The 25,357-nt window shown below is 41.3% G+C and overlaps 1 protein-coding gene across 3 annotated transcripts; it reads left to right on the plus strand.

The window, feature by feature from the left end:
- The first annotated feature begins 102 nt into the window (after positions 1–102).
- Positions 103–22,288, plus strand: Asb11 (ankyrin repeat and SOCS box containing 11). Of its 3 annotated transcripts, none has more exons than XM_021153571.1 (7): positions 103–328; positions 8,964–9,043; positions 13,726–13,833; positions 16,172–16,322; positions 17,627–17,761; positions 19,011–19,202; positions 21,741–22,288. In XM_021153571.1, the coding sequence occupies exons 1-7, from the start codon at positions 148–150 to the stop codon at positions 21,863–21,865; spliced, it is 972 nt and encodes a 323-aa protein (XP_021009230.1). In that variant the 5' UTR covers positions 103–147; the 3' UTR covers positions 21,866–22,288. The 3 variants fall into 3 exon arrangements, with proteins under 3 accessions (XP_021009230.1, XP_029328778.1, XP_029328777.1); XM_029472917.1 differs by lacking the exon at positions 103–328 and adding an exon at positions 1,139–1,346; XM_029472918.1 differs by lacking the exon at positions 17,627–17,761 and having other exon boundaries at positions 110–328; positions 21,741–22,276.
- The last annotated feature ends 3,069 nt before the right edge of the window (positions 22,289–25,357 follow it).

The raw sequence follows: 25,357 nt of genomic DNA on the forward strand, positions 1-25,357 counted from the left end.
CATCAGAGTTAGATTAGAACCTACAGACAGAGTTCTTGGTAACAGGAGCACTGTGTGCTAGGAGGTTTAAAATAGATGTCATATGATGCTAATTCTAACTCAGTAAAAATTTGCAGCCGTAGGAACCTGTGCCGAGAAGAAGCCAAAATGGAAGATGCTCCTGCTTTCTATGGCTTTAAAAACATTTTTCTTACAATGTTTGCGACGTTTTTTTTCTTCAAGCTTTTAATTAAAGTTTTCTTGGCTCTCCTAACCCATTTCTATATCGTCAAAGGAAACAGAAAAGAGGCAGCTAGGATAGCAGAAGAGATCTATGGTGGACTGTCAGGTAAAAAAGACTTGAATTTCTTCCCAGCACCTTCACAAATTCCTTTGAAATGCATAGTGAATAGTGTTTCTAGAAGGTAAGATTTCCTTGTACTTGTGTGCTGAATGTGTAGTTTTAAAATGTGCCTTTTACTTAAAGTAGCAAATATGTCGACTGCACCAAGTTGTGAAGGACCTTCGAATTTATTTCCTTGGAAGTGGGTGGCTCTAGTCACATTTATTTAAGAGGTAAACAGAATAGTGGGTTTTAAAGGCTATCTTGAGAGACTTCCTACTAACCCAAAGAGGTCTCATAGAGCACTACTTCTCTTTGATATTTTCAGTCCATCTAACAAGAAAGAACATTGTAATAAGACTGAATTTCCTTGGGGAATTCCATGACCAATTAATTTGATCGAGAAGCACTGTGCCATGCTGTATGTATGCATATTGGGATGTCCTTTGCGAATGGAATTGATTGACCGTTTATTACAGGAAAAAAAGTCACTAGACCCATTTGTACATCAGTGGCGCCACAGAAAGCAGTAAAAAATGAAGGTTAGCATCACAATATGAAACTGCTAAGATTTTGGTAAAACATAAAACATCTTAAAGTCTCATACTTTGTAGAGGGCAGTCTACATCCTTTATGCTAGAATTGCCCCTTCATGGAGGAAGCAGACAGCATTGAGGAGGAGGAGGAGGAGGATCAAGAGGAGGAGGATGATTCTAAAATTGTTGAAAGTTGCTCCATGTATTTTTAGTGTTCACAGGGGTTCCTGGATTGCATCATGCTTTAGTTGGTATCTATTTCAATTTGCATCCAGGATTCTCTTTCAAAATAGACACGCTTCCTGTTTTCAATGCACTAGACAGCTCGGAAAAACATTAGACATTAGTGATCTCACATTGAGAAACAAGAACTCTAAACACGAGGCAACAGAAAATGCTTCAACTAGCTGGTGAAGAAGGTGTCAGAAGGCCTGGACCATGGAAAGAGATTTCTTTTGGGGATTATATATGTCACACATTTCAGGGAGGTATGTAATTTTGGTGGAAAGACATTAATGCCTTTTTTTTTTTTAAGTTTCAAATGAAGCATGATCTAGAAAGGTAATTTTGACATCAGTTTGGATGGGGGCTTCCTAACATTTGATGTTCTGTTAGATCATGATCCTTGTGCTTTCAATTAGGTAAAATTTAATAGGGACAGTGCTGATGGACTGTGTAAAAGGTTTTCTCCAGTTGCTCCTGTGCATGATTCCTGTCTTCATGTATGTCCTTACTGAAGCATGGATGCTGAGTACTCAGAACCTGTGTAATCATGCTTTGGATTTGAATCTGGAGCCAAACTTCAAATCCCCTTAAGAGATTCATTCACCCTCTAGCCTAGACATTTTGTTCAAGCTCCTGAACTGTGTCCATTTTCAGATACTGTTAAACACAGATGGACAGCTGGTGGTGAGACTGGTGCATATAAACCTTGTTTATTTATTTAATATATATGTATATATGTACGTATATATGTTTGCCTATGTATATGTGTGTTCTCATACCTCTCACATGTATGAGAATACACTCAGATTTGGTATGCCTTTCTGTAATAAACAAGCAGTAACATACCAGAAACAGGACCTTTTATTTTTGCATGATTCTAACAGTTATTTTTCTTTTGACATTGTTCATAGTTACATATTTAAGCCAGCAGCAACATTTTGTGAGCCAGAAGTAGTGGTGCGCACTTCTAATTGCAGTACTCAGGAGGCAGAGGCAGGTGGATCTCTGTGAGTTCAAGGCCAGCCTGGTCTATATAAATGAGTTGCAGGATAGCCATGGCTGCCTAGTGAGACTCTGTCTCAAACAAAAGAAGACTAAATAAATAAATAAAAAAAAATTTTTTTGTGATGGTGTTATTCTCAAACCAGAAACCATCTTTGCTGTTTGTCAGACAAAGATTTGTCTGGAACCATGTGGTGTTTACTCAGTCAGTCAGTGAACGGACTTAGAAACTCTCTCATCTCAAGGCGGAGTTGCTTGGTTCTTCTAGTATACAAGCATATTTGGACCAAATGAAAACACAAATCAAAAGGAGAAATTGCTTAACCCGAAGCCTGGCCAGGTTTGCTGCCACAAAGCTGAGTGAGGATTTAGAAATTGGGACATCTTTACACTTGCAGATATGAGCTTGTGGGATAATAGAATCTTCTTTTTAAAAGAAAACAAAAAGAAACCATTTTAAGGGAAGGCTAAAACCTTAGTTCATTTTCTAAGTTTCATTTGTGTTTTTCCAAAGGGACTGGTCCGGGACAGCCTGACTCAGTTCATTAGTCTTGCCTTTGATCGGTTTTTCGTCCTAGCACCTACCTAGCCTTTTGCCTTATTTGTTTCCCTCTTTACTTCATGAAACCTTGGCCTAACTGTCCTCTGAGTCGTTAATATCTCAGGTGCCAAGTAAGGACAACGAGTTCCTGGCAGAGGTTCTGCCTCCACAAGTCACCTGTAGCTCAACCCTCCTACCCCTAATGGGTTCAAAGGAGTCTTCTTAACACAGGTCATTGACTGCGCTTCATCGTCTGATCAGAACTGGGTGCCCTGGTGAATAGTCATTTAGCTTCATTATTTTATAACATTTTGGATATCTCAGAATTTTTCATTGCCATAGGTTTTCTTCCCAGTGAACTCCTTTGTCTTAAAATCTCATTAAGTCTAAGTTCTTACCATTATTTTGATTCAGAAATGAGGTTCATGACTTTTGTTCTCTTTGATAAATGCCATAGATGTTGCTCTCTGTGATTTCCAGTCTGGAACACAGATTGGAAACCCTGGGGACCAGAGGCTGTTAACAGGCAGTCTTCTAGGGTCATCTCATTCTCACTGAAAAATGACAAGGTAACATCCTTGAAAAATGTAAAAGGCTCTCATTGGCTCTTATTTTGAATTCTTGTAACTTAAACATATTCTGTCTGAATGGATTTCATTATTAAGTAAATCATTTGGGGTGGGGGTGGGGGTGGGAAGATAGTCATGAAATTTATTCAAAGACTCGGAGAACCAGAGATACAAATCACAGTTTGAGAGAAGGGGTAAAGTACTTGAACATTTCCCACACACCTCATCAGGAGCGAGCATGTTTGTAAACTAGCTTCATAATATATTTGCAGCCCTGTGACCCAGGCAGGGTGCCAAGGAAGTAAAAATAGAGCGCCCTAGAAGGCACTGAGTCCTATTTAAGTATTCATGCACTTGGAAAGATTGGTTACATATTTACTGAAAGCAATGGAAAAGTCCTGAATCTGCCAAAACCTTTAATCCTTAATTTCTTACAATTTGCTCTAATTCGCATACTGAGAAGGGCAATGAGATACTGTGTTGGGAACAGGAATAAAAACCAGGGGACCTTTCCTGTGGCAGATTCAGTGACACGGTTGTGTGAAAACCCCCGGGTCCATGTAGGGGACAGTCATCAGCAGAAGAACAGGAAAGGTTACTTCCAGGAAAGTGATTTTTTTTTTCCAGTTGGAAATACAACAGAGTTCTCACAGTTTTAAAACCAAGGTTTCACTCTGCCGTTTGGACTGGCCTGGAACTTACTCTGTACACCAGGTCGGTCTCAAACTCACAGAGATCCCTGCCTCCTGAGTGCTGGATGACAGATGACAGTCTCAGAATGAGGCTATCTTCAGGCTCTATGTAGTCAAATGTGACCTTGAACTTCTGATCCTTAGGTCTCTTCTCTGTGGAGTCCAGCATGCTCCACCTGCCCTGGTTTATACAGCGCTAGAGAGCAAACCCAGGGCTTCCTGCTTGTTGGGCCAGCACTTTTCTAACTTTGCTTCCTATTTCCCCAGCATTTAGCAGGGATAACCTGATGCCAAAGTGTCCCAATACTAGTGAATATAGCACAAGGATAGGCAGAATTTAGAAACCAATAGTTCTCGAAAACAGAGCAAGGATATTTTCTGAAGTCTCTAAGCCTGATTTTTATGGTTTTATTTCTAGCGCTTAACTAACCACAAGAACTTTTTATTTGGAGCAATGTGGTCATTCCTTTCAGGGTGTTCTTATGTATAAAACAACACTCTCCCCATCTCTCATGGAGGCTGTGAGGCTTTCGGCAAGGGGCAGACAAGTGGTGCCTGAAATAGGTAAGAATGCTCAGGCAGTTGCCTGAGTGAATTGTCCTGCTGTGCTCTGTAACTTGGGCTTGAAGAAGGAGCAGCAGAGGAGAGACGAAGTGAGGAAGGAACCCAAGGCTCGCTATCTATCACTCTTCCCTCTTTCTTGGGGCAGTGCCAGATGGCACCACAGGCTTATCCCAGGTGACCTCAGAATTATGGGTGAAAGTTGCCAGGCAGCCAAGGATGCTGCGTTGATGAAGAGACTCTGGAAGAAGTAGGCCACGGTCAGTGGGTAAGCAAGAAGCTGAGGGGCAGGCCTGATGGTGCAGGATCCACACACCCAGAGGAAAATCTGCAGCGTTTAACAGAAGAGCTCATGACACTGAAAGCCCCTCTTCCCAAGAAATTCCATGACCAGGGACTTCCAACTTGATGGTGCTGTCAGAAAGGCAAGGGCTCATCTTCTGGGAGGACATTGTGCCAGGTCATGTTTCCCACAGTTCATGTTTCCCAGCCTTTGTCCCATTAAAAAAAAAATCGAACAAACAACAAACAAACAAATAAAACAGAAGGGTTTTTTTTTTGTTTGTGTGTTTGTTTCCTTTCCCCAGTTTGACCAAAGTGTATTAAATCCGATTTTTTAAAAATCAATTTTTTGTGTCCTAATTTTCATTTCAACAAGTGTAGGTAGAGTACTCTGAATGCTAGCTCATCCCGTGACATCCCAAGGCCCAATGAGTGGGGCTGGCTGCCTCTTCCAGGGAAGTGGGAGTCATCTGCCCTGTTCCCCTTGCTTCTTTTTATCCTCAAAGCATCAGAGAAACTGACACCTGGAAGGAGGAGGTGGGAAGCCTGGGAAGAACATGCTGTCCTTGGGCAGCTAGCTGCTTGGTGGACCAGAGAGAGCTGGGAGTAGGGAGAGGCTGTGGCCTGTGGAAGCATGGGAGATGGTGAGAGTTTAGGAGGCGGGGTAGAGTCATTTTAAAGACCTGACTTCAGAGAACTACACTAGGGCCTAGGGAACACAAACAGGGCCAGCACCCAAGTGTGAGAGGCTACTGCCAGTATGGCTCCTACCACAACAAGTTTCTGTCAGTTTCCACCCATCCTCAGGTGGCTTTTGACTCCTAACACTGAAGGTGAGTGTGCCTTCCTTCTTTCCTTGACAGAAACAGAACCTGCACAGTCCACACGTCTTTGTTTAGGGCTGCTTTCACTCAACACTGGGATCATGTGGTTTATCCAAATACTGCCTAGGGGTTGTTGAGTCTAATGGGACTGGTAAATAATGGGAAGTTACTAGAAAGTCTGGTCTTGGCTAAAGGATGCACTTAAAGCTCTTGCTTCTTACAGGGAAAGTGATCAGAGCCTAAATGGAGGCAAGTTGTAGGAATCACAAATGTATTTCATGTTGATAGCCTAAGCTAATTCTTTTAAGAGTATGTGGGTGCTTAAATCTTGTTTTTATGTTTGAACAAGTTACCTCTACAGGTCAAGTCTCCTTTACACAAAATGCTTGGAACCAGAAGTTTTAGATTTCAGATTTTTTTTTTTTTCTCTCCCAGAATTCAGAAAATTTGATAGCTTGGGGAAGGGAACCTTAGCTTAAATACTAAATTCATTTATGAAATTTCATGTAACATATTAAATCATTTGGGGGGAAGGAAGCTGAGTTTTGCAGAGTGGCATTTTTTATGCATGGTGGTGGTGTAGCAGCACTCTGAAAGCTTTAGATTTTGGAGTGCTCTAGATTTTGATCTTTCGAATAGAAATATTTCACCTGTAGTCCCTCAGGCTCCGGGGGTTGACTAACTTCTTGTTAGAAGAACAGAATGCCAAAATCACACTGAAGATTTTGCTGCTTCCGTGGCTCCGGCTGCTGAGCTGCTAGTGTGGGTAAGGACTGGCTTCAAATCTTCCAGTGTCTGTGTTCACATCCAGCATGTCCGAAGCACATCTGCCAAGGCCTTAGGTGGAGATGTATGAGAGGGAGACTAAAGATGATATGCAAAGAGATGGTAAAGAGGTTTAGAAATATTCTGCTCCCCAGCTGGGTTCTGTCCTCTAAGTTAAGAATTTCATGAAATTGATTTGCAGCTAGTATTTCTGCGCAGACATGGCATGAAATGCTACAGAATTCAGTAAAGGAAAACAAGGACACAGTATAAAGAATAATAAATGAGTCAAGTCTCTGAATTTACTTTTCATTGTTAATGGTGGCTTGCCAAGCAAGGTCCACAAGATGTAAACTATATATACAACAAATAAAATTTCCTGGTTACTTTGACTTAAAAGTTCATTCTCCCTCTTATGTCCATTATTAACATTGTCATTCTGTTTCACTGGTATGAGGGGAGTACTTTTGGCTCCATTTTGCTCCATGGTATAATTTTTTGCTCTTAGGGAAACTTGTTTGAAGGTGTTAATTTGCGTGTCCCTTCAGAACCACTGGAAAGGCAAATTCACCCTATGTACCTCTCCCCAATTTGACTAGTCCTCCCCCACCGTCTGTCAGCCTTGCAAAGGTCCTGTCCTTCTCCAAAAGCAGTTCACCTCAATTTCAGGTGTTCCTTGGAAACCCTAAGAGGGGGAGAAGGGAGGAGTATAGTAGGACACGCTTCTCTTTTAAGTAAACTGTCACATTTACCAGCTTGGAGCCAACTCAGAAATCAGTGGAGATATATAAAAAGCACAGCATATGTTTGTCTATATTAAATACTTTTGTGCTTTTTTTCTTTATTATAAAAGTATTTCACATTCCCAGCAGGAGTATGAGATGGCAAACAATTTTTTATTTATTTATTTTTCTCTTGGTTCAAAGTTGTTTTCTGGAGCTAGTTAAAATTCCCACTCCTCTGCCAAAGCCCTCCATTTATGTTTAGCTAACTGTTCCATTAATATCTTCTCAAGCAAAGGGGGCCCGCGCAAGGTCAAAGAGCTTTCAGATATCATGTCTTGCCTCCCACACTTCCCTTGAGTCTCCATCTCTCCTGCCAATGGCTCCAGGCCAATTCATTTATAGAATGCCCCTCAATGTGAGTTGCTTCAATGTGTGTTCCTAAGAGACTATGCTTTGGGGACACTAATAGTGCACAGAGGATGACTGCCTGCTCTTACATTGCCTTCCCTCTGATGACATAGGTTGCGGCTCATCGCATTCAATCTTACGGCATGCGATGCCAATGTGTTTTACCAATGCTTGTTTTTCTGTGTGAGTCAAGATTGTTTCTACATTTTTTCTAGTACAATATCATGTACCTTCCCATTATAATTAGTACAGCCATAATTTAAGCCTGATCCTGTTATTTCTTCCACATTTTTCTCAGCTAGTGTCTTTTAGGAAGAAGCATATTGTCCATATTGATGTATTATTTATATCAGCAAGGATTTACAAGTTCTTGTCTTGATGGCATGTATCTTCTTACAGTCGTTGCTTACTTTGATGTGCAAATTGTCCAATATTTGACTGGAAAAAGTTCTTTTGAGTCATCTTCTACCCTTCCTTCCTTCCTTCCTTTCTAGAAGATGTTACAGGCCATAATATTATACATTATATATATTTTTCTCCTCTCCTCTGGTCTGGGGTTTGAAAAATGCACAGAATTTGTAAACAGGAGCAGGTCTACTTCCAAAACAAAAGATTATCCTTTGGCATTTTTCATATATGGTTACTTCTCAAATGACCATTGAAGCTAGTTAGACTTAGTGACAGAAACAATTACAGAAAAAAAAAAAAAAACAAACAAACCAAACATTCCTAAACTAGTTTGGAGGCTGTCCCTTAGAGAACTGCTCTGCAATGTCTACTTATTGGTCAGAAATGACCTTGAGCACCCAACTGTGTGGATGTACTTGGGTTGGCCTTCTGAGAGCCCTGCCTGCCAAATGGTAGATTAGTATATCTCTGGCTTTCAGATAAGAAAATTGGGATTGAAATGTTTCTGCAACACACTGCTGTTAGCAGAGAGCAGTCCAAGTGGGACTTGAGTCCTGGCAGTCTGGCTCTATGGGCCCCACGGGCACAGCTTCCTAGGGCTACTTTTGGGGATCACGCCATCTGAAAAGGGATATTTTACATTAAAATATAGAGATAGCATTATCAAAAGAACCAGAGAAAATGACCTCAGCAATTCAGGAAAACCTTCTCTTTTTCTCTCTTTCTGGGCTTTGCACACGCTGGCTAAATGTTCTTCTACTGAGCCATATTCCAGTCCTCTTTTCTACATCTCTTCAGATTTACTGTGTAGTACACAGGCATTGGATTTTGGGATATGAATGGAGACGACGTGAGTTACTGGAAATAACAAACTGGTCCCTTAGTCCTGCACTTGACAGGGACCAGCCCTCGGCTTTTTTTATTTGAAAAAAAAAAAAAAGTATTTCTTGTTAAAACTGCCTGTGGAAAGGCAACAGGAGCCACTGTGCTCAGTTCCCTGTATTTGATAAGGCCTAATGTTTGCTGCCCACAGTGGGTGGGCAGCACGAACACCTTCAGGAAAAAGTCTCCAGATGTTGATCGGTAGCTCATTTGTCTTTCAGACTGCTGGGCTGATCGATCCCCACTCCATGAGGCTGCAGCCCAGGGACGCTTACTGGCTCTTAAAACTTTAATTGCGCAAGTAAGTAAACTAAAGACGCTGCCCTCCGTGCCGTTGCTTTAATCTAGAATCACTCCATATTAACTTTGGCCATAGCTGTGCTCAGGTCCAGCACCACCATTTCCGCATCTCCATCCTTGTGCCTCTCCCCCATGTGTTCCTCTCGCTTCTGCTTTCTCTAGGAACTGCTTCATTTTCTTTCTAGTTCTCCTCCTTTTCATTCTGGGTCCTTCTTTTCCCAGCAGGAAGTTTCCCTCCCAAGGACAAAAAAGGGGATCCCTAAATTTATGTTAACTCATCTCACCTCATCTCATGCTCTCCCAGTTTGCGTTAGTGACATCCGTCTTGAGATTGCATTTGTAGGCGACTGGTGTCCTATGAATCACCTCGAAACTTGGTAACTTCAGTCAACAACAAATAATTGGATTCTCGAAGTTTCTAAGGGCTCAGGGTGCAGCTTCCCGGCAGTGGAGTGGCAGCTAGGTCATGTCATGACTCATGGTGCTGGGAGGGGAGATTGGTTTTCACACGAGATCACTTGGGTTTCATCACAGGGCGGTGTTATGAGATAGCAGCTGACTTTCTCCAGAGAAGGTACCTAAGAAGGAAGTCACATTAAAAAAATTCAACAACTTTATTTTAATTTTATGTGTATGGGTGTTTTGCCTGCATATATGGCCTTGGACTGCATATATGTGCATGCAGTGCCCTTGGCAGCCAGAAGAGGACGATGGATCCTCTGGGACTGGAGTTACTGAAAGCTGTGAGCTACCTACCATGTGGGTGCTGGGAACTGAACCCTGGGTCCTCTGGAAGAGAACACAGTGCTCTTCTCAGTTGAGCCATCTCTCTAGCGCCCTCATGGTTTGATTTTTTTTTCTTTTTTAACCCTTTGAGCCTGCTTTGATCTGACATAATTTCTCTTCCTACCATACTACATTCATTGGATGTAAAGTCTGTAAGTGCTGCTCACAGTAAAGGAGAAAGCATTATCCAAGTGAGGCAGGATTAGGAACTGGGCATCACTGGGTACCATATAAGAGGCTGCCCCACTGCAACAATGCACAGTTCAAGAGTAGGCTCTCAAATAGGTTAATAATCAGATAAATCATAGGCCTTGGGGAAGATTTAGTGAAGTCTTAGCCACTAACAACTCTGTGTTTATACTGGTGATTGTATCTCCTGCATGTTGAATGAATATCCGAGTAAAGAGTTATGAAATAAATAATAGTATACCCCGCATGTGCTTTGTTTGTTTTGGACTCTACATGTGAGCGGCGGAAATGAGTCACTGCTTTCTTTCCCATGTTCTCTCTATCACTTTGCCATTTAAACATTTCTTTCTCCTTTGGATTTAAACAGTGGAGATAGTGATAGTTTGTGCATGTGATTCCCTTTTAAAATGATTTGTTATTTCTGTTTGGTTTTGCCTTTTGCTTTTAAATACCTTTTTGCTCCAAATATTTATTGATTTCTGTGTGTATGTATGGGGTGAAAGGGGCATGCCATGGTGAACATTTAGCAGATAATTCTGTGGGAGTGGTTCTCTTTTATCATATGGGTACCAGGGATCAACTTAGGTTATCAGGCTTGGTGATAAATGCCCTTACCTGCCAAGCCATCCCCCCAGCCCCTTATTTTTGAGACAGGGTCTCACATATCCCAGGCTAGTCTCCAGCTTGCTAGATGCAACACAACATGACTTTGAACTTCTAATCTTCCTGCTTGCACTTTGGAGGTTCTGGAATTAAAAGCATGTACCACACCCGACTTACATTGGGCTGAGGCTCAAACCCGGTTTTCATGCAAGCTAGGCAATTATGTTACCAATTCACATCCATCTCCAGCTTCAGAGATGGATCGTTTCTTAAAAAGTCAAAATCAGCATCAAGGCTCTCTCTCCATTTGAGCTCCAGAACTTCAGAAATATTATAAAAGTGCAAGTAGAGTCAAAAGGAAAACAGAACCATTACTAATGATAAAGGAAAACAAATAAAAGGAAAATAAATAGATAGAAAATACATTAAATGGTGACAAGATGAGATAGGAAGACACTTCTCCTTAATTGTGTTTTTGACTGAACCCAGGACCTCACATATGCTGGGCAATTCTTTCCCACTGACTTAGCTCTTCAGCACAGGACAGTTTTCTTAGATGCTGATTATGGAACTAGAGGTCTTCCATGAGCTAGTCAAATGTCCTACCACAGAGAGCTCCTGTTTGTTTGTTTTGTTTTGTTTCTTTGAGACAGGGTTTCTCTGTGTAGCCGTGGCTGTCCTAGAACTCAGTCTGTAGACCAGGCTGGACCTTGAATTCACAGAGATCTGCTGTCCTCTGTTTCATCAGTGCTGGGTTTGAAGGCATGAACCACCACTGACTGGTTTGCCTATTTATTTTTAAACACTAAATTTCATCCAAATCTGTTACTCTTTTGTTTGTTTCTTTGCTCTTTGAGACTGGACAGGGCTCCAAATTAGTAGTAGAGGTTGTCCTTAAAGTCAGTCTTGCTGCCTCACCCCCCCCCCCACCACACGCCCACTGCCCAAGTACTGGAGTTACAGTAATACAAAAGCAAGCCCAGCTATGCCTTTTATGGCATCACGTCTACACTAAGAACATGTTATTTTAGTAGTGTGATTAAGTGTGTGGGGGCATATGTAGAAAACCTTAACTTTTTTTTTTGCTACAATTCCTTTTCTTTGCCCATTACAACTACTCAAAAATAGTCTAGTATTATTTAAGATTTATTTTTATTATTTGTATGTGAATGTGTGTGCGTATCTTAGTGTCCTTGGAATCCAGGATGCGTTGTAAGCTGAAGTTGTGGACCACCTGATGTGTGTGCTGGGAACTGAACTCTGTTCCTCTAGAAGGGCAGCGAAGAGCAGCAAGTGTTTTAACCACCAAGCCATCTCTCCTGCCACCTACAATCTATTCTTTTGTTTTCTGGTTTTTCGAGACAGGGTTTCTCTGTGTAGCCCTGGCTGTCCTGGAACTCACTTTGTAGACCAGGTTGGCCTCGAACTCAGAAATCCACCTGCCTCTGCCTCCCGAGTGCTGGGATTAAAGGTGTGCGCCACCTCTCCGGCTGATCTATTCTTTAAAAGAAAATTTTATTTATTCATTATGTATTTATTTATTGTGTATGGCATGTGTTTTTACATTGAGCTATCTCTCTGGCCCATATATTCTACACTTCAAAAACTTTGTTTTGCATGTAGGTCATGTGCTAGATATTAGTAAAACATTAAGCCACCTTGAATAAACTCAAGCAGCGCTTTAGTTTAGGACCTTCTTAGTTGTCATGCTGTCTCTGACAGCTGGCTATCCACAAGCCTTACATATGATTTGCATTTCCTGCATGTCCATTTTCTCATGCACAATTTGAGAGTCCTATCTTGATCAGTGGTTCGCAACATGCGGGGTCACGACCCCTTTGCGGGGGAATCCAACTACCCTTTCCCAGGGTCACACATCAGCTCTCCTGCATATCAGATATTTGCATTACAATTCATAACAACAGCAAAACTACAGTTCTGAAGTAGCAACCGAGATAATTTTATGCTTGGGGTGTCACCCCAACATGAAGAACTGTGTTAGAGGGTAGCAGCATTAGGAAGGCTGAGAACCCCAGTGTTCTCTAGACAGTGTTTCAGGCCTGTCCAGTGTCACTTTTTCACCTAAAGACTGAGTTGTGGACTGTAGCTATGTTTCCAGTACAATGCTGCCACCTTGTGGACTAGGCTATTAAAAAAAAGTTTCTGTTCCTTTCTTTTCAGCCCTCCCTCCCCTTCCCATTCCTTTACTTGCCTATCCCTTCCTGTTTTCTTTTCTGTTATTACTGAATAGCAAGTTGAAATCACATATGGAGAAGATACTTCCTAACTGGGAGATACCTAGGGTTTTTGAAGCGCTGTTCTTAAACTTCCTTTTCTTATTACCACCTTCCACGAGAGAAATTTCTATACCACTCTGTGTGTGTGTGTGTGTGTGTGTGTGTGTGTGTGATACTATACATATAATAGGTACACAGATCAAACATTTACCCTTTAAAAAATCCAAAATTTTTACCCTAAAACATTTGACTTTATTCATTTATTTATTTAGTATATTTTAGACAGGATCTTTCTTTGTAGTCCCAGATGTTCTGGAACTCACTCTTTACACCAAGCTGGCATTGAACTCATAGATATCAAGCCTGCCTCTGCTTCTCCATGCTGGGATTAAAGGCATGTGTGCCACTATCTGGTAATTTTTTTCCCTAAAAGAGACTTTAGAATATGCTTCAACATGCTTCCTGTAGCAGAATATTATCCCTCTCTTACTCAACAACAACAACAACAACAAACTATTTCTTCCTCCAGAGTAGACTTTTAGAAGACAAAGGCTCAGGCCATACACTTCAAAGACCCATGTCCTAGCACATTCCTCATGGCATAGACCGTTGTGAGCAGTCTGATTTGGGTGTTTGGAACCAAATGTGGGTTCTCGACAAGAACAATGCTCACTTGTAAGTGCTGGGCCATCTCTCCAGTCCCCACTACTGTGTTTAGAATTCCATGGTAATAGTTTCTACTCTAGTCATGGTGCTGGTATCACTGCCCTCAGCCAGATGTCTAAAACAGAAACCTGTTGAGCAGCATTGCTTGATTTGCCATGATAGGACAGGTGCAGCATTTAACTTTCTTTTCTCCAAACTGCAGGGCATCAATGTCAATCTTGTAACAATAAACCGGGTCTCCTCTCTCCATGAGGCATGCCTTGGGGGTCATGTGGCCTGTGCTAAAGCCTTGCTGGAAAATGGTGCACATGTGAGTACTACCCTATCTGGCTCAGTTAGGTTTGTCTGTCCCATTCACTAAGGAGACATTACCTTCCGGAGTGTTTGCTCAATGAGCAATGGGAAGGTCTGGCACCATTTATATCTATATTTCATCATTTGGGTTACTCTTCTCTTTTCAGTCTATATAACCAATATGTGAATATTCAGGTATGTTCATTAAAAAGCATTTTGTTGTAAAACACAAATAGAAATTTCAACAGAGCAATGAAAAAATTTCAATTCCCTAAGTCAACCATCATTTTGTTTCAACCAACATTTTAGTTGTACATTATCAAAGTAAATGGGTTTGTAATATAAAACACATTATGAACTGTTTTAGCTTCTTGCCTATTGCTGTGACAAAACACCTTGATAAAAGAAACCTAAAAGAGAAAGTGTTTATTTTGCTCACAGCTCCATTACGGCTGGCAGGGAAGTCATAGTGTCAGGAGTCTGAAGCAGCTGGTCACAGTATGTCCGAAGGCAGAAGAAGAGAGCAATGAATACATTGCACATTACTGCTCAGATTACTTTCTCCACTCTTATGCAGTCTAGGCTCTTCTATCAAGGGAATGGTTCCACCCACAGTGGGCAAGGCTTCACACCTCAAATAAGGTAACCAAGATAATCGTGGACTGTAGAGATGGTTGAGTGATTAGGAGCATTTGATGCTCTTCCAGAGGACCAGAGTTTGACTTCTAGTACTCACATTGAGCAGCTCATTGCTGCCTGTAACTTCCAGCTCCATGGGGTTACACCATCTACTGGCCACTGTGGATACCTGAACCCATATGTGGTCCTGACCATATCCACATAATGAAAAATGAACTCTTCCACAGGCATTTCTGGAGGTCCATCTCCTAGACGATGCTAACTTCTGCCAAATTGACAAACATACAAACCATAACAAACTTTATTTTTAGTGTATATCTTAACTTTTTTGGGCAATATTTGAGTTGCTTATAACTATCACAGCTTCTGAAAATCTCAGTGACACTGTATTTAGTTCCCAGATTGTTACCAATTCTATTCTATGTCCTAGTCCTTGTATTCTCTATTTTATGAGCTATAAGATCTTTAAGTATTAGTAATAATTTTTTTACAGCTAAATGCACATTGAGTTTCTATGTGTAGAACTGAATATGAAAGTCTTCTGAACATATTCCAGTGCCTTCATGGTCATTGCTACTCGTCTGCTAGGTGGTGTATCTTCAGGGCACTGCTTTAGTAGCTCATGGGTAATAAATGATGCAGGGGAGGCTGTAAGACAACCATTTGCTTTCAAAGTCTGTGCTTGGAGCCACAAGCTGATTGTTGGTGGGAAATGGTAGATGTTTCTCCTTTTTAGAATGAAGTATTTGTCGGGGAGAAAGAGAACAATAAAGCAATGGTCTCTCGTTGTTGATGGTTTTCATAAATAGTTGATAAGTGCTCCATCCTACCCTTTAACAGTTCTATTGGAGCAATGGAGGAACAGAAGAAAATGGGCCAGTCAGTAGATAGCTGACCCATCAATATCCCAGACCCAGTACATTTGAAATGTGTGTGTCATATCCTTCCTTCTACACCGGCTTATTAGTATTTTAGGTTCCAGTTTCAGGGACTGGATAAAATTTCTTTCTGGTCTCCTAAGCCTGAGAATCTTCCTTTGTTTGCTGATACCCTATCTAATTCATCATAAAATCCGACTAACTTTCACTTTCTATTGCTCAGATTTATGTTTTCCTTTATTTTTCTGCCAAAGCGATCTGAAGAATTTATTATTTCATCAAAAGTAGCTCTCTCTGTGTGTTTCTCTTCCTTGATAAGTTTAAATTTACTTAAGAAGAGGTAATTAGTTGTCTTACCTTTGCTTTCAAACCATTGGCAGCTGGAGGCTAGAGATCAGTTAAAAGTATTGGCTGCTTTACCAGAGGACCTGGGGTTTGATTTCTAACACCCACATGGTGGTTTACAATCATCTGTAACTCAAGTTGTAGGGGCTCTGACTCCTTTTTCTACTCTTCACAGACAGTAAGCACACACATAGGGCAACCACCTCCAGTCCCAGCATTGGCAGCTAGTAAGGCGCACAGTCAATGTTTGCTGACATGAACTGAGAGAGAATGCTAGCAAATCAAATGGAAAGGCACTATTTTAAGTACTTCACATAGAATGACTCACTTGCTCTATCAACAATGTCATGGGCTTTTAAAATTCCATTGAGGTATGGAATGCCCTCAGACCTTTGCCAGCATGAGGGGGTCTCTCCAGGCACACACATAAGAATATGTACTTGGTGAGAAGGAGTGAGTAAATCCTGTGAGTTTTGCTTTGCCCAACATTAGGTCAATGCCCAGACTGTTCATGGGGCCACTCCCCTCTTCAATGCTTGCTGCAGTGGCAGTGCTGCGTGTGTCAATGTGCTGTTGGAGTTTGGAGCCAAGGCCCAGCTTGAGATCTACTTGGCTTCACCGATCCACGAAGCAGTGAAGCGAGGTAAGTAAGCCACTCCAGGACATGCAGAATATCGATGGGCTGATTGCACGTTGCATGAAACGGTGGTCATCTAGGGTCTAGGGTTAGTCTAGATGTTTTCACCTACAGGCATCTGGACTTGTATACTTACCATTGAAACTTCTTGAACTAGGCTCAGTTTCTGTTCTGCCAAAATATTTAAAGAGATAAGAATTATTCAGAAGTAAAATTGGTTCTGATTATGTTTTCTCTAAAGAAAAGGCTGGTTGATTAGTAATAACAGCTTGTGTGAGCATGTGTGAGTGCATGTGTACATTTGTATGTTTTGCCAGTATGTGTGTGTGTGTGTGTGTGTGTGTGCGTGCACGTGCCATGCACATGCAGCGGTCTAAGCACCAACCCCCCCGGTACTGGAGTTATAGGCTGTTGTGAGCTATCATATGGGTGCTGGAAATTGAACCTGGGACCTCTACAAGATCAGCAGGTGCTCTTAACCACCGAGCCATCCTTCCAACCTCACTGATAACACTTCTGAGGAGACATTTAAAACTATTGTCAAACTTTTACCAGTACCTCAGAAGAATTCCTTCATGTAAAATTCACTGATATCCTTAAAATTGCCCATGTTGATCTTGTCATTGGGCAAAGTCTCCACAGAGAATGCCTGCTTATGGAATTCTCCATAGCTAGTGAATTTATTTAGTTGGGAGTGTATTCTATACTTGAAGCTTTGGATTCATTCTCATCTGTTTCCTCCAGTCTAGCCAAGTAAACTTGCAGGTTCTCCTTTACAGGTGTGGGCGAAGAAGAGATTAGTAAGGGACAGGGTGTAGGACTGAGCTTTTGTGTGAGCACTAGTAATATCAGGGGTCATTTATCTCTCTGCCTCTGAAGTTTCCCTGGAGCAAGCATTTTCATGGTCTTCTTTCGCAGATTTCTTTTAATGATTTCCAAAACAAAGTGTTTTTCTTCTAACACAGAAGAAAACTCTGTTGCTTCTTTTTGAAAATATTTAGTGATTTATCTTGTGCACATGGGTATTTTGCCTGGGTGTGTCTGTGTGCCACATGTATGCAATGCCCTTAGAGGCTAGAAGAGGGCATCAATTCCTTGAGATTAGAATTAGCACCTTGTGGTGCTTGGAATTGAACCCAGGCCCTCTGGAAGAGCAAGAGCAAGAGTTTTAACCATTGAGCCACCTCTCCATGCCCCCTCCCGATCTCTGTAATTTAAAAAATTGAAAAGCCCATTCTAGAAAGCAATCCTGTGATTCTGTGCCTATTCAGCATGTTCCTGAGTGAAGGAGGCTATCTTATATTCCACAGGTCACAGAGAGTGCATGGAGATTCTGCTGACAAATGATGCTAACATTGAGCAAGAGATTCCTCAGCTGGGAACGCCTCTGTATGTGGCCTGTACATACCAGAGAGTTGATTGTGTGAAGAAGCTTCTAGAACTAGGTAATTATTAGAATATTCTTAATGAGATGAGCCTGCTAGGCTTGTTTTGTTTTGTTTTTCGTTTATCCTAGACAGGGTTTCTCTATGTAGTCATGGCTGTCCTGAAACTCTCTCTGTAGACTAGGCTGTCCTTGAACTCACAGAGATCCGCCTGCCTCTGCTTCCCAGGTACTGGACTTAAAGAAGTGAGCCACCACTGCTTGGATATTTTTTTTAAAGTAAATAACTCTAAAGATAGCATTCTTATCAGGCTAGAAAAAAATCATGATTGCATTGGATGCTTGAAAGCTAGATGAAGAACTCATCTAGAGAAGCAAGTATTTCTATTTATCTCTCAGTTCTGCTTCCACAGATGCTGGCCTTATATAGCTAGTATGCTTCTCCTTGTAGGTGGCAATATGGCCGCCACAAATACTTGTGCTTGGAACAAGAAGGAATACTGGCTCTCTTTGAGACACATGTGTGGGCATCTCTGAAGCGATCATGGTGGCAAAGGGAATACAGACTACTGGTGGACTGAAGGCTACACCTCAGTTTTCTCTGCAGTCATTAGGTATCTCTCAGGGTTCGTGAACTGAGAATCACAAGAAGATGCATCTCCAAAGGGAAAGCTATGTATGGGGTGTGGTGGCCATTTGCAGCAGACCACCTTACCTGTCTCCTGCTAAGGCAGCCATTTTCCACTCCAGAGTGTCATATACAGAAACCACCATTCCAGGGAAAAGGAAAGTATTTCAAAACTCTCACTTGCTTTGTGATTTAAGACACTTTCCTACTGGTGTAAACATGTAAGCTATAGGAAGAAACTTTAGTTGAGAAATTTAACCTCCAAGATTTTTTTTTTACTCCTATCATTTACAATTTTAATGTTGATTTTGGAAATCTCTTTTTGAGCCTCCAATGAGATAAATACTAAATAAATATCTCCCCACCTTTTGCCAAAAATTCCCCCAAATAACCATGTAACAGGAACTTCAAATATTTTGTTTTGCGTGTTAGAATGTGTGTGTGTACATGCATGCATGCGTGTGTGTGTGTGTGTGTGTGTGTGTGTGCACCTAACTTCACTTTTTACACTGCACTGTCTTGGAGTAGTCTTCACAGGCATTGCTGACATTTTGGGTTTAAGTCACATAGTCTCAAAGATTGCTTAACTACGCCAGGGCGTTTAAGATGTCTTTATATTCAATGGGTCACTGTGTCTTACATTCACACTCAGTGTTGACTGTGACCATGTGCTTTATTTAAGGAGCCAGTGTTGACCATGGTCAGTGGCTGGATACCCCACTGCATGCTGCAGTGAGGCAGTCCAGTGTGGAGGTCATCAATCTGCTCACTGTGTATGGGGCTAACCTGAACCTCAGAAATGCACAGGGCAAAAGTGCTCTTGACCTTGCAGCGCCCAAAAGTAGTGTGGAGCAGGCTCTCCTGCTCCATGAAGGTAAGAAGGGCTGGGTGTTTGCTTCCCCTCCCTAAGCACACAGCCATCTCACCCCTAGACTATTCCTCTTTTTTCCTTTCTCCTTTTAATCCAGCATGGTTTCATAAGAAGAGTCAAGTCCTGGATTCACTGCAGTATCTCCTCGGATTTTTTGTTCTTTATTTTACACATTGTATTTGTTGTTGCAGTTATTTTTCATGACAAGAAAATGTCAGACAACTTTGTTTGCACCCAGAAAAGATTCAACAGCCGTGTTTATCTAGAAAAAGCACACAATTGAATAAATCAAAGCTCATCTTTGTAACACTATGAGGCAGGCCGTGGACAAAATAGACATTATTACATAAGGATTATCAATAATGGCCAAGCACACAGCTTGTGCTCCCATAAGAGCAAATCGCCACATAGTACCATGGCCATCTTGGTTTGTGGAAATGCTTTCTATGGTATTTACACAATGTTGATGATACACCTAAGGATGTGTTTTTCAGAACCTTCCTGGTTTGGGTAAGTGGCACCAGATTGTCTTTGAGTTCAGACCATAGGGAGGATAGGTGATAAGTCTCAGAAAGCTGACCAAATCGTGATGTGGTTTGCTTCTTCTCCAGATCAGGGAGTAGTGGGGGGGGGGGTGGTCAGCATACCACATCCCCTTACTTTAGTTTTCACCACAGGCAAGAATAGAAACTATACATGCTGAGGGTGAAGAGCGAGCCGCACTATTTCATATCTACACTCAAACAGAGAACCCTTTGCACATCCATACATTTAGAAACTTTTTCTGAGCCTTGGCAGAGGAATGACTGGGCCAGGGAGAGTAAGTAGTAAGGATGACTGTAATGATTCGGTGTTACAAGTGCCTCCATGGACACTACTTTGAAACAAAGACTAACCTCATTGAACTCTTAAAAGTGCTTAGAACTTTACAGAAACACACAACTCCAGCTAAGAATGCGAAAAGTGAGGCATAGAGGAATTTGCTTCTAGAGGGTCACACACCAATTAGAGTGAAGCACTTGGATGCTAAGCAAGCCCTTTGACCCCACAACAAGCACTCTCCAAGCTCCAAGACCTGAATCCAAATCTCCTGAAACAATGTGCACAGCAAGGGTTTTTTTGTGTGTGTTTTGTGAAACCCTCCCAAAGTCCTACGTCTTGCCCACTGAAATGCCTGATTTATTGTTTTGCAAACAGTTTCTATCAGTGCTTCCAAAAACCTACCATGCCAGCAAATCATCTGGAGACCTTATTAGAATACAGATTTTGATCAAGGTGGACTAAGTGGGAGCCTAAATTCTGTCTCTTTAGCTGGCTCCCACACTTTAATTAGCACTGATCTATATTAGTCCTGATGCTCTTGGATTTAAATTGTTAGTGGCAATTTACCAGATGCCAGTTTGGAAAGTTCTTTTTGCAACTGTTAGCTGAGAACATAGCTGGTAACAGTTTGGACATTTTTCTTGACACACCCTCCCCCAAATTGGGAGTGTCTTCAGGCCCGGGGTTACTTGCATTCCTTATTGGCAAACTCCTCTGTCTTCAAGCTTCATAAACATAAGCGTTGCTTTGGAGTGTCTCTGAGAAAACTGGTCAGTTTGTCTGCATTGCTAGGTTCTAGCTTAGCTGCTTCATTTCTGGTTGTATGTGTCACTCCAGATTTAAGGACCACTGGGTGGGGATCCCCACCATTCTCAATTCCCAGCATTTTAACTAAAGATGAAAGTTTGATTCTCTGAATATATCCCCACCACATGTTCCCTGTCCACATCAATCCTGAATACCATCTGGCTATTTGCATGTGTAAGCCACTTTTTTTTCTTCATTTTTTAATACTGCTGTTACAGTAGTTTACTTACAATGCAGGTTTGTATAAGCCAGAAAGTAATTGCTTTCACTTGAGGAAGTCTTTACTGATAGACAAATGAGGAAATAATGGGATAATGTAACTGTCCCTTTAATAAATAGATTCCATGAGACTAAGTTCAGGGAACAATGGGTCAAAGTGATTAGAGTCCTTTCTATACATAGCTATTAAGGTGGAACCCTTGCAAGAACAGGGGGCTCTTTCAGGTTTGAGGTGGAAGCCAGGATTACCATATAAGCAGTCAGTACTGGGAGGCTTCAGGGGTACTTTGAGGACTATTTTGTCCCTGTTCCAGCTCCTAGCAGTAACTGTGTGATTACAGAGGCAGCACTTCCTGCTCACACCTTCTCTGTAGTTGCCCCTCTGTCCTGAAGCTCTGTCATAGAGCCCTGCACCCTAGTGCTCTTCACTTTGTCCAGCCCATCACTTCCATTAACATAGGCCCTAGTGATGGAGATGCACTCCCTACAGATCCACACTTCATTTTTCAAGAATAGTTAATATTGGAGGATCAACTTAAAGAACATCCTCTACAAAAGGGCAACTCAAAATCCTCTGCTTGTAAGACTTCCCATCATTTGGTAATTCCTCTCCCATTTAATTAAGCTTCTAGCATTCAGATCTCCTTTCCCACCCCACTGTGAGGTTCATGCTGTTTTTATTGCCTCTCTCAGGTCCACCTGCTCTTTCTCAGCTCTGCCGCCTGCGTGTCCGGAAGTGCTTGGGTCGAACGTGTCATTACGCCATCTACGAGCTAGGCCTGCCAGAACTCCTGGAAAAATTCCTCTTATACCAATAGCTGGAAACATGTAGTTTATTGCCTACTGTAGGACACTTAGCATACACATTCAGTGGCTTGATCTACTGTCCTAAAAACCTACTCACTCAATTAGAAAAAAGCTTCCAGAAATCCAGACGCTTGCGCTGAACAAGCTCCTGGTTAGTTTAATGATGGCCAAGAGGGAACCAGAAACCTTTTAGTTTTTGACTCTTGTGAACCAATTTAAAATGAAACTGAAATAGAGGGAAAGTTAATAGTCCAGTTTTGGATGATTCAGGACCCTCCATTTCCTGGTGCTGGGGTCAGCATTATGAATACTGATTAGACACAGGCAGATAAAATTAAATTAAACTACTCAAGGAGCCCTCTGGATTCACTCCTTCTCCAATATATTTTGTTAGTTTGTTGTTTTCCTAAAATAAATTTCTGTGGTGATTTTGATTTCTTTATATATATATATATATATATATATATATATATATATATATATATACACACACACACACACACACACACACATATATACACACACATACATATATATACACACACATATATATATGTATATTATACACACACACACACACACACACACACACACACATATAAACTAAGTAGGGCTGGAGAAACGGCTCAGGAGTTAAGAGCACTTGCTGCTCTTGGCCAAGACTTGGTTTGGTACCCAGAACTTACATGGCAGCTCACAACCATATGTGACCCCACTTCCAGAAGATCTGATGCCCTCTTCTGTTTGCTACAGCTACTACATGCACATGGTTAACAAACATGAAAATTCTTGCACATATAAAAATAAAAATAAAAATAAATGATCCTTTAAAAAATAACTAAGTAATTTAGAAGCATCAAAATAAAATGGGGCTTCTGGTGAACTGCAGTCTTGGTGAATAAGAAAGATATTTGAAGAGATTAGCTCACCCAAAGTTTGAAATTGATTGCTTGTCACTTTGTAAAATTGTAAGCAGCTCTAGGATTGAGCAACATTGGTCTCCCTGCACCCTGAACTTGTCAAGGGTATTGTCTGCTGTATGTTGTAATCCAACACTGGCATATTCTCAAAGTCAGGGTCCTCAGGGTTCTTGAAACAACCCCCCTCTCCTCCTCTTTTTTCCTTCTTTCTGTGCTGTCCCTTCCCTTCCCCAGTCTATTTTGTGACATTAGGACCTTAGAACGCCACAGGTTTTTCATTACTGTAAGAACTATTGTGACAGGTTGGTCACTGTAGGAATATTAGCTAAATGAAAATTCTCTCTCATAAGTTTCTAAGATTCATTCTAAATAGATTATTTTCAGTTCTTCTAGGCCTTCAGTTCTCAAGTGAGGATAGAAGACTCACTCCCCCTGGGTACATCTGGCAACATGTAGTAACATTTTAGCTGAGGGGAGGGTGCTACTGATAACTAGTGAGTAGAAGCCATAGCTGGTTTTTAATGGGTAGAATTTAAATATGTTGTAAAAATTCTGCTGGCGATATCATTGATTTCATGATACACTATAGAAATATAGAAAAATCAGCATGGACATAAACACCAGGCACATTTATCAGTGGAATAAAATTGAGGAACCAAATTTAAGTCCATACTCTTACAGCCATATGATTTTTGACAAAGAAGGGACATCTTCAACAAATGGTGCTGGACAAACTGGATGGCTGGCTGCATATAGAAGAGTGCAAATAGATCCATACTTATTACCCGGCGAAAACTCAATTCTAAATGGCTCAAGGATCTCATCATAAAAACCAGATACACTGAATCTGTTAGAGGAGAAAGCAGCAAAACTTTTGAACTCATTAGCACAGGAAATTACTTTCTGAACAGGATCCTGATAGCACCATCATTAAAAGCAATAATTAAATAGGACCTCATAAAACTGAAACACTCCTGTACAGCAAAGGACACCTTTATTCCAGCAAAATGGCAGCCTACAAAATGGAAAAAAAAGTGTTTACCAATTATATATCTGATAGGAAGTTAGTATTGAGACTATAAAAGAACTTATATATTGAATATAAAGAAAACAACTCAATTTAAAGGTGGGGTATAGCATTAAATAGATAATTCTTGTCTTAGGCACTATTCTATTGCTGTGAAAAGATGCTATGATGAAGGCAATTCTGATAAAAGGAAGTTTTTTAATTGGGGTTTGCTTACAGTATCATAGGATTGGTCTATTATTATCTTGGCAGGGAGCATGGCATCACACATGGTGCTGGAGCAGTAGGTGTGAGCTACATTCTGTTTGCAGGCTGATAGAGAGTGACCCCAGGCCTGGCTTGGGCTTTTGAAACCTCAATGCTCACACCTAGGGACACACTTTCTCCAGCAAGGCCACACCTATTCAATAAGACCACACCTCCAAATACTTCTAAATCCTTTGAAATAGTGCCACGCTATGGTGACTAAGCATTCAAATGTATGAATCTATGGGGACCATTCTTAGTCAAACCACCACTTTCTATTTCTTGGTCCCCAAAGTCTCATAGCTATATCATAATGCAAAAAAATTCATTTCATCCAATTTTAAAAGTCCCCATAGTCTATCACAGTGTCAACACTGTTTAAAGTCCAAAGTTCTCTTCTGAGGCTCATAGCAGTCTCTTCACTGCAATCCCCCATAAAATCAAAATAAAAAATCAGATAGCATACTTCTAGCATACAGTGGCATAGAATATGCATTGCCATTTCAAAAGCGGGGAAAGGAGTGTAGTGATGACATACTGGACCAAAGCGAGACTGAAAACAAGCAGGACAAACTCTGAATTCTGCATTTCCATGTCTGATGTCAAAGCACTCTTCATATTTCCAACTCCTTTCAGCTTTGTTGACTGCAGTACACTTCTTTCTCTTGTCCTGGTTCTATACCTGGTCTGCAGCTCTTCTCCGCAGATATTCCACACCTCTATTACCACCAACATCTTGGGGTCTCCAAGGCAATTCAGGCTTCACCTTCACATCTTCACACAATGGCTTCTCTGGGCCTCCATGCAGGGACACCTCTGACACACACCCGGCCTTGATGGCTTTTCCTTAGCCACAGAGGGAGATTCTACAACCTCTTTCTTCTATCCCTGACTCTAAAGCCAAAACCATGTGGGTGAAGCTGCCAAGTTCTTATCCTTGCTGGGGCTGGAGCTTGACCCTCTCCTTTAATTACACTGGCATTAACTGTTGATGGCTTCCTTCTACTTTAAGTTTTCCTCTAATTTTTTTTCACAATTGGAAGCTTAGCTGGGGGAGGGTGCTCTAATCCTTCTAATCCTTTCCATCTAATCCGTGATGACTAAACATTCAAATATATGACCCTATGGAGGCTATTCTTCAAACCACTGCAATGTCCATCAGCTGAAGAATGGATAGTGAAAATATGATACATTCATAGAATGGAATATTTTTCTGCTGTTAAGAAAAAATAAAATTATGAAATTCACAGGTAAATGGATGGAGCCAGAAATGATCATTCTGAGTGAGATAACCTAGACTCAGAAAGATA

Source organism: Mus caroli, chromosome X (assembly GCF_900094665.2).
Source record: "Mus caroli chromosome X, CAROLI_EIJ_v1.1, whole genome shotgun sequence".
NCBI classification, from domain to species: Eukaryota; Metazoa; Chordata; class Mammalia; order Rodentia; family Muridae; genus Mus; species Mus caroli.